This window comes from Phoca vitulina, unplaced genomic scaffold, assembly GCF_004348235.1.
Source record: "Phoca vitulina isolate PV1807 unplaced genomic scaffold, GSC_HSeal_1.0 scaffold20, whole genome shotgun sequence".
NCBI lineage: Eukaryota > Metazoa > Chordata > Mammalia > Carnivora > Phocidae > Phoca > Phoca vitulina.
This window is the reverse complement of record NW_022589723.1, coordinates 1,023,077-1,032,078: the sequence shown is the minus strand read 5'-3', so window position 1 is coordinate 1,032,078 and position 9,002 is coordinate 1,023,077. Positions and strand designations below refer to the sequence as shown.

Here is a 9,002-nt window from a genome sequence, read left to right as displayed (position 1 = left end):
ATGAGTCGTGCATCTGGCACACCGATAAACAGCCCAAGAATGAAAGGCTGGGGCCTTCAGTCCCTTGGAGACTTGGAGGCGGGGAGCGGGGAAGGCCGAGCCTCTCTGTCACGTGGTCACAGACAGGCCAGTCACACGCATTCCTCCGCCTGAGGCGGCGCGCCTCATGTCACGTGACCACTCCAGTTACCCACGTGGGGCAGAGCGTGCACGACTCTTTGTGCTCGGGTAAGGAGGAGCCAGGCTGAGTCCCGAGCAGGTCAGATACAGGGTTGCTCTTGTTTGCCCAGCAGAGGGGCTTCTTGGATGTCTGATCCGCAAGCCTAAGTCAGAACCCTAAATTAAGGCCCTCGATTGGCCGGAGGGCAGATCTCGCGAGGACGGCTCAAGGCACCCTGAAATGATCTAGTCTTGTGGGTGAGGGGCTGGAGGGCCTGTAGTGCCTGGAGGCGGGGAAAGGATTCAGAGATAATATGGTTTGAAAGGTGGTACCTAGTTCGGGGGCGCCCGAGGGAAGAGTCTTTCCCCAGCCTTAGCTGGTTTCACGACCTCTCGTCTGCAGGTAACGCGGTAAAAATACTGCTTCGGTGGGCGACGTGGTACAAGTTCAGGAGGGCGTTCGTTACAGTGATGCCGAAGCGTGGGAAAAAGGGAGCTGTGGCAGAAGACGGGGAAGAACCTAAGATTGGTAAGAGAACGAAATGAGCCCCTCTCCCTAGAGACTGCCGTGGGGGTGTTTCCGATTCCTTCGGTGAACGGGAAGTGGGAACCTACTCTCTGTTCTTGCAGTTTGTAAAGTCGCAGCAACTGTAGGCTCTCAGTGGGTCTATAGTAAATCGGATCAAAGTTGCTTTCTGACAACTTTTTATAAATGTATATTATTTTATAGAGCCAGAAGCCAAGAAGAGTAAGGTGGGAACAAAGAAAAACGAAAAAGAGGCAGGAGAGGGGCCAGTTCTGTATGAGGACCCCCCAGATCAGAAAACCTCGCCCAATGGTAAATCGGCCACCCTCAAGATCTGCTCCTGGAATGTGGATGGGCTTCGGGCCTGGATTAAGAAGAAAGGTTTAGATGTGAGTGGAATACAGGGAGTGGGAAGGGACATTGCTTAATATTGCATGATCTTGGGATTTAACCACCTTTTCCCATTTTAGTCCCAACATGTAGGTTTTATTTTTCCTTTGTGTGTGGTTTTTTTTGTGTGTGAGTTAAAAGGACGGGGCTTCACCAAGTTATAACTACTGTATTTCTTTCTTTTTTTAAGATTTTATTTATTTGATAGCGACACAGCGAGAGAGGAGCACAAGCAGGGGGAGTGGGAGAGGGAGAAGCAGGCTTCCCGCGGAGCAGGGAGCCCGATGCGGGGCTCCATCCCAGGACCCTGGGATCATGACCTGAGCTGAAGGCAGACGCTTAACGACTGAGCCACCCAGGCGCCCCAGAACTACTGTATTTCTGAAGTGTCCATTTTTTCAACTCCATTTCCATTGTTTTAATTAATGGCTTCATCTCTTCCCCAGCATGTTACAAAAACCTTGTTACTGGACTTGCTTCATTTCATTTCCAGTATATCTTCCATTTAAATAATTACTGTTTAGGGGTGCCTGGCTGGTTCAGTTGGGGCGTCGTGAGTTGGAGCCCCACATGTGGCCCACGGTTTACTTAAAATTGTAAAAATACTGCTTAAAAGTCTTACGTGTCATCCATTGCCTATGAAAAAATACAATCTCTTCAGTATTGAATGTAACACTCATTTTATCTTTTTCCAGTTGTTTAGATGTGCTTACCAGACTTTTTTCTTAATACTTTATGAGAGAGTGCACAAGGCGGGGGGGTGGGGGGGCAAACGGAGAGGGAGAAGCAGACTCCCCACTGAGCAAGGAGCCCAACCCAGGGCTCACCCAGGACCCTGAAATCATGACCTGAGCTGAAGGCAGACGTTTAACCGACTGAGCCACCCAGGCGCCCCATGCTTACTAGACTCTGAAACTTAAGCAGTGACTGTGTCTAAGCAGTGTAGCTCTAGTACTTGGCACAGTGTCTTCAGTAAATGTCTGAATTGACAGTACTTTTCCTACTTCTCATTTCACTCACAGTGGGTAAAGGAAGAAGCCCCAGATATCCTCTGCCTCCAAGAGACCAAATGTTCAGAGAACAAACTACCAGCTGAACTTCAAGAGTTACCTGGACTATCCCATCAGTACTGGTCAGCTCCTTCAGACAAGGAAGGGTACAGTGGTGTGGGCCTGCTCTCCCGCCAGTGCCCCCTCAAAGTCTCCTATGGCATTGGTGAGACCCTGTTGATTCCTAATCCCTGAACTCTTCCAAACCAATTGCTAATACCCCACTCCAGCCCCTAATGTTTCTTTACTTTCCCTTTTCTTATACTTTTTTCAAAAGATTTTATTTGACAGAGAGAGACACAGCGAGAGAGGGAACACAAGCAGGGGGAGTGGGAGAAGGAGAAGCAGGCCTCCCGCGTTGCTCGATCCCAGGACCCCCCCCAGGATCATGACCTGAGCTGAAGGCAGACACTTAACGACTGAGCCACCCCTTACACTTTTTTATGCTGATTTTGTTTCATCGTTTCTGTAGGTGAGGAGGAACATGATCAGGAAGGCCGAGTGATCGTGGCTGAATTTGACACGTTTGTGCTAGTAACAGCCTACGTACCTAATGCAGGCCGAGGTCTGGTACGCTTGGAGTACCGGCAGCGCTGGGATGAAGCCTTTCGCAAGTTCCTGAAGGGTTTGGCTTCCCGCAAGCCCCTTGTGCTGTGTGGGGACCTCAATGTGGCTCATGAAGAAATCGACCTTCGCAACCCCAAGGGCAACAAAAAGAATGCGGGCTTCACTCCCCAAGAGCGTCAAGGCTTTGGGGAATTACTGCAGGCCGTGCCCCTGGCTGACAGCTTCCGGCACCTCTACCCCAACACGGCCTATGCCTATACCTTTTGGACCTACATGATGAATGCTCGATCCAAAAATGTCGGTTGGCGCCTTGATTACTTTTTGTTGTCTCACTCTCTGTTACCTGCATTGTGTGACAGCAAGATCCGTTCCAAGGCCCTGGGCAGTGACCACTGTCCTATCACCTTATACTTGGCACTGTGACACCGCCCCCAAATTACTTTAAACCTGGGAAATAAGCCCCCCAAGCTAGCTTTAAAACTTAACCTCCCCAAACTTCTTTAAAAACTGCTCTCTAGAGATATCTGCACTGTATTTCCCTTCTAAAAATACGAATCCTTCAGCCAGTCTCCTACTGATGCTTTTCTTTAAACCCCCAATTTTTTTTTTTTTACATTAAACAAAAGCTACTGATGATTTGAATTGTCCACATGAAAATAAAGAGCCATAGTTCCAGCCTTGCTGTCTTTGTATTCTACCCCTTTGTGGGGCTACAAATTCCCCTCGTTTTTTCACATATAAAGATAAACAACTGGAAAAGGATAGTCATGACCTTATTTATTTACAAGCACAGGATGGATCCCTAGCCTCCCCCAAGACAGAGCAACCCTACCCAGCCCAGTTAAATACTGCAACTAGGGGGTAAGGTTGGAAGGAGGAATTAAGGGAAATACAGGACTAAGGGAACATACCCCACATTAAATAGTTATATACACATCAGTTCCTGTGGTTCTGTACAGAGCAGCGGCTGACCCCACCCCCCCAGGACACGGAATGGGGGGAGAGGAGACTGAGGGTACTGAGGCCAGAGCCAGCCCCTGGTGAAGTGCAATAGCAGCAGCAAGGTCCTAATGGTGCACAAGAGGGAGGGAACCCCCAGGGCTACCCATGGCCACCCTGCCCTGGAATGTTTAAGGGACAGGAATGGCTCTCAGGGAGCATATTAGGAAGGACAAGGCTAGAACCCTCTTTTAGGACCCAGGTTTAGGGGCAACATTCTGCCTATTTCACCCTAAACACAGCAGCCCTTGGAGGAAAGCAGATGGCCAGCAGTGGTCTTCTCTACCCCTCCAAACCTAGGTGAGGGCCTGGTTCCTTCCTACCTCTCCCCAGGGAAAAGGAAGGCAGCTGCTTGGCTCTCCTTACAGAAGCCGAGGGAGCCTTTTACCACAGTTCCCTTTGTAGTGTCACTGTCCCCACCAGGGAGGGGCCAGGCACAGTCTGTGGGTCCTCGTGGAGCTCAGGAGAAGTTCTGGACAGGGTGGCTGACCTTCATACAGGCCCAATAAAGGGCCCGGCCCAAACACAGCACAGCCAATAAGATGACAAGTGCCCAGGCTGCATAGATGCCTCCATATCGCCGTGCATGCTTCCAGGTGCCAAACTGATGAAGGAAGAAAGATGGCGTTACTGTTGAGCTCTGACCACTTTCTAGAAACCCCAGTAACAGAATGGAAGCTTCAATCCCTGGTGCCCTATCCATGTGTATCCACTTTCAGGGACCTTCTTAAAGGCCCAGTTCTGCTCCCTTCCCCTAGGCAGGTACATAAGTCATACAATCCCACACATCTGTCAGTTTTTCTTAGTGTCTGACAGGCGAGCCAGATTTCCTAACAGCAACTCTTAATTTAACCCACTTCTCCACTGCCCTATCTTCTGCATAAAGAAGATGGCTGTTTTTTACTCCCATAGTAACAATCAAGATTATCCGTTACCTTCGACTTCAGCTCACCTAGATATTAAAACAAGACAAAATAAACAAAAATCCCTCAGTTTCTTTCACTGTTTTTAGGGTAGCCATTTCCCCAGTCTTAGGCTATGGAGATGAGGCTGAAGAACGAGAGGGGTTGGATCAAGGTTACTCACAGCAAGGCCAGTGGCAGTGACGGCCAAGAGTAAGCCAAGCAAGAAGCAGCAGATACATCTCTTTCGTGGATATCTGCGCCCAATAGATGACCTGTGGGGAGGCAAATGGATGGATGTTTGCAATGGCCCTATAGGTTTTCCTGCACATGTTACCAATTACCAGCTCAACAACGCCACTCTCCAATCACTTACACTTTCCGGCAGTGAGGGCAACGGGCCAAAGTTCGGTCTGTGAACTCTGTCCACTATGGAGAACAAAAAAGGAAGAAACCAATTAACAGAAGCAGGGTCATGTCCAGTGAAGGCCCTGGGGCAGGGGAGGGTAGGAAATGGAACATAAGGGAAATTAGAACAAGCCTTCTTAGGATTCATTATCATAACTCAGAAACACATTTATGATTACTTCTGTTTCTCCCCCTCCTTCTCAAGGCTTCCCAATACTCCTCCTCACCAGGAAAGTATTCTTGCAATGTCCACAGATGACCCTGACACCCATAGGTTGTGGTTCTGGACTCAGAGGTCCTGGATGCACGGGCCCCAGGTTGATGATTCTTTTGCTATAAAGGAGAAAATGACTATGTTTAAATAATTTTTAATCCTAAAGATTCCCACACTATCCCTCCTTCACATCCCCCACTCCCTGCCTAAGTTCCTCTGCTTCTCTGTACATGTAATGTACCCCGCCCCACCCCAACACTACCCCCAGGGAATTGAGGAATAACACTGCTTAAACTTCAGGTCTCTAATTTCCCTTTTATCTCATGCTAATTCACCCAGCCCCTTAGACTCTCTATTTCCTATAAGACACCATTTCATCCCAATCTTTTTATTGTGAGATGAGTAAGATGGCTATAGCATTCTAAAGGTACAATGGTCTGCAGTCTTTTCTCCTTCTAAATAAACACCAGGCTCTCTCACCTTTACATTCTCTGCAAACATTCATCCCTTTTACGGCTTTCCAATTTTTCCCACTGATGCCCTTCCCCACCTTATGCCTCTTACCAGTAGGGCCGAGGGCAGGCAATCCGCTGGGAAGTCACTTTGCAGATAAGGAGACAGTTACAGGGGCACCGAACATATTTTTTCCCTGGAGGTGCATTCTTGATTGGCTAGAGAATAATGAGGACATCGGTAAGCAAACCTCTAATTCCAATCCCTTCCAATTCCTCCAAAAACACCTTCTGAGGAGAGATCAGAGAGATAAGGTCTTAGCCAGGACAGAGAGATGAAAGAAAAGCATATAGCATAAGATTTGCAAATAAAGACTAGGCTTAAGTATCCAGGATAGGTGTGAAGGTGCAGGACGGTAAACATTAGCTTTGGTGAGTGGCTTCTGGGGAAACGGCGGTGTGAGACTCCTGGAACTGAAACCGGGGTTTCATGACTACCACTTGGCTAACACCTGAAGGTCAAGGGTCTAGAATCGAGGGATCAGAAAGAGGATCTAGGAAACAGGGCCCATTTCATAGATATGTATAACTCACAGTGGCTTCATTGCAGACGCCACATTTGACTACATGCTGATGCATCTTGCCTTCCACGTTGATGAGAGACTGGCAGACTCGGCAGGTGATCATGGGGGCACTCCCACTGTCCGGGCTGGTCAGCGGTGAGTAGGGGGGCGGGTCCTCCCCAGGCAACACGGCTGGGTGTCCCTCAGGGAACGGGGGAAATGCTGGAGAGGAAAGTATAAAGGAGGCTGGCATCACTTGCAGACACCCCCACTGATGCTCCAAAGGGTCAGGGAACTCTCTTTGGTCCTCAACCCTTCTGACCTAGCTCGGCAGGCTTCTTACAATCCGTGCTTCGATCAGCTTCCCCAGAAGCCCCTTCCTTTCCCAAGCCCCGTGGCAATTGCGAAAGGAAGAGCGCTTCACCCAGTCACAGGTGCAACTGCTCCGCACCTGGCGCCTGGGCCCCGCCTCCGCCCTGGGCCCCGCCCCCTCCCGCGTCTCAAGAGTACCCCCGGGAACACCTCGGACCCACCCCGGCTTACCCTGGGGCGGGGCATGTTTACCGGCTCCGTACGGTGGTGCGGAGGGGGTCAGGCCTCCCCCGGGCCCAGCCCCACTCCCGCCCGGCCCCACTAATCCGTTGCCGCCGGCGCCACCGTCGATGGGCTCGGAGAGCAGCGGGGATCGCTCTCCGTCTGCCGCCATGGCCCCCACCACCGCCTCCCGCTTCGGCCAAGGATCCGGCTCTCTTCGCCGCTGCCGTCTCCGCAGCCACCGCCGCCGCCGCCGCTACCGGGTGCCCAGGGCGCCTGCGCGCCTCGCGCCCAGCTCGCCCCGCAACCAGTGGCCTACCCCGCCCGATTCCGTCCCGCAAGCACGTGACAGGCTATCCCCGCCCCGGCCGTGCTGTTATTAGTGGCGACAAATCAATTCTTGGTCCTGCCAAGGCAGCTCTTTTTTTCCATTGGGGAGCGCCGCGGTAACGTCAACTGTCACATGACTTCCCGGAGGCCGCTGGGCCTGCAAAAACTGCACGTGACGAGAGGTTCTGCGAGCCATTGGAAGCGTGGCCCATCGCGTTACCTCCAGACCAGGAGGTGGGGCTAGGTTGCTTCTGCTCACTGGTCACGTGTTTCAGGAAGCCGCGCGTCCTCCGTTACGCGCCCAGAGCAGGTGCATAATCATTGCTCCTCATTGGCCCAAAGGTACCACTAAAAGACATCTCCTCTTTGCGGTTATAGTTGGTCTCCAATTGGCTGGCCTCTCTGGTCCCGTGACCCGTGGGGTGCAACTGTATTGGTCCGAACTTAGGTCCAGAAGCAGGGGGCGTGGCTGAAGGAGCGGGCCGTGAAAGTGCCGGAGCTTGGGCGGAGTAGCGAAAGGAGGAAGTTTGGCGGCGTGTAACCAACCTGTAAAAAAACAAAAACAAAAAAAACCTGTAAAAAGTTGGAGTAAAGGTGTACCAGTAGGAAATGGATTGGAACGTTAAGGTTATCACCCAACCTTTCTCGCTGGAGTCACTTCTGGAACAGAACCCAAGAATAATGTAGGAGGATTTCCTTAATTATGTAAGTGTAGGATGAGTAGACTATTATTCTGGGATTAATGAACCTACCTGGGAGACTCCACCTTCCCACTCCCATCCCTGGTTATGAAATTACCTTTTTAATGAGTCTGGATCTACCACTACAAGGATATCTCATGTTTCACTTAATTTCTTGACCCCTCCCAATCCTAAATACGTATGCATAAATGTTTTTTGATTGAGTTAACCAATTAAGTATAAGGATATTTTAATTACTTTGACGAGACGGCCATACCACCCTGAACGCGCCCGATCTCGTCTGATCTCGGAAGCTAAGCAGGGTGGGGCCTGGTTAGTACTTAGATGGGAGACAGTTTTTAGACTAGTCACAACTTTGCCCCAACCAGGATACTGCTAATGGAGATTATTCTGACAAGTACTGGAAAAGCTCATGAGCAGCTCGGGCGTTTAAACATAGAGCCAATCCTACTCACCCTCCTGTTCATCCCTATTCCTCCATACTCAACTTGCATAGCTGATAAGACTACAAGTTCCCCCCCATACACCCAGATCCGAAAAGAGAGAGTCCTATGAAGTCTTTCCTCAGCTGAAGTGAATAAAGGGAAGAAACAATTACCGTTAATTATTATGGAAAATTTTTTGAGTGGTCCCAAACCCGAAAAATAATCTCTCGTAGGCTTTTCTGATACCTTAGGACACATCTTGTTAAGAGATGAACAAAATACATGGAGAAAAAAAGCACAGATGTTCAAAGACACAATTCAAATCTACGGCGGCTTCATGCTGAGTGTAGTTCCCAGGGAAGGAGCTGGGTGGTGCCACTTTCCCTTCTCCTAGGCGTACTACCTCCACCGGAGCTCGGGGCAAAACAGTGAAAGCTATTTTGCTTTTTTTTTTTTTTTTTAAGCGAAAATCCCCTTCAGATTTCTTAGGGAACTATTTACAGGCATACCTCGTTTTAGTGCGCTTGGCTTTATTACTCCTTGCAAGTATTGCGGTTTTTACAAATTGGAGGTGTGGCAATGTGTCAAGCAACTTTATCAGCGCCATTTTTCCAACAGCATTTGTTCACTTCGTGTCTGAGTCACCTTTTGGTAATTCTTCAATATTTCAAATTTTTCCATTATTATTATATTGGTTGTGGTGATCTGTGATCAGTGATGATAAGTTGCTGAAAGCGCAGATGATGGGTTAGCCTTTTTCTCACCAGGTGGGAAATTTTATTT

The 9,002-nt window shown here is 49.6% G+C and overlaps 2 protein-coding genes across 5 annotated transcripts; one reads left to right on the top strand and one right to left on the bottom strand.

Annotated features, from left to right (window-relative positions):
- Window positions 1-149: 149 nt before the first annotated feature.
- On the top strand, window positions 150-3,363 carry APEX1 (apurinic/apyrimidinic endodeoxyribonuclease 1). 3 transcript variants are annotated; one of them, XM_032417726.1, is made up of 5 exons: window positions 150-228; window positions 563-688; window positions 890-1,074; window positions 2,098-2,290; window positions 2,597-3,363. In XM_032417726.1, exons 2-5 carry the CDS (start codon window positions 631-633, stop codon window positions 3,112-3,114), a joined length of 954 nt encoding a protein of 317 aa, XP_032273617.1. In that variant the 5' UTR covers window positions 150-228; window positions 563-630; the 3' UTR covers window positions 3,115-3,363. The 3 variants fall into 3 exon arrangements, with proteins under 3 accessions (XP_032273617.1, XP_032273616.1, XP_032273618.1); XM_032417725.1 differs by having other exon boundaries at window positions 196-259; XM_032417727.1 differs by lacking the exon at window positions 150-228 and adding an exon at window positions 266-417.
- On the bottom strand, window positions 3,278-7,049 carry PIP4P1 (phosphatidylinositol-4,5-bisphosphate 4-phosphatase 1). 2 transcript variants are annotated; one of them, XM_032417728.1, is made up of 7 exons: window positions 6,773-7,049; window positions 6,261-6,451; window positions 5,779-5,885; window positions 5,228-5,333; window positions 4,969-5,021; window positions 4,777-4,867; window positions 3,278-4,294 (listed from the first exon to the last, which is right to left on the bottom strand). In XM_032417728.1, the coding sequence occupies exons 1-7, from the start codon at window positions 6,933-6,935 to the stop codon at window positions 4,151-4,153; spliced, it is 855 nt and encodes a 284-aa protein (XP_032273619.1). In that variant the 5' UTR covers window positions 6,936-7,049; the 3' UTR covers window positions 3,278-4,150. The 2 variants fall into 2 exon arrangements, with proteins under 2 accessions (XP_032273619.1, XP_032273620.1); XM_032417729.1 differs by having other exon boundaries at window positions 6,794-7,049.
- Between the last annotated feature and the right edge of the window lie 1,953 nt (window positions 7,050-9,002).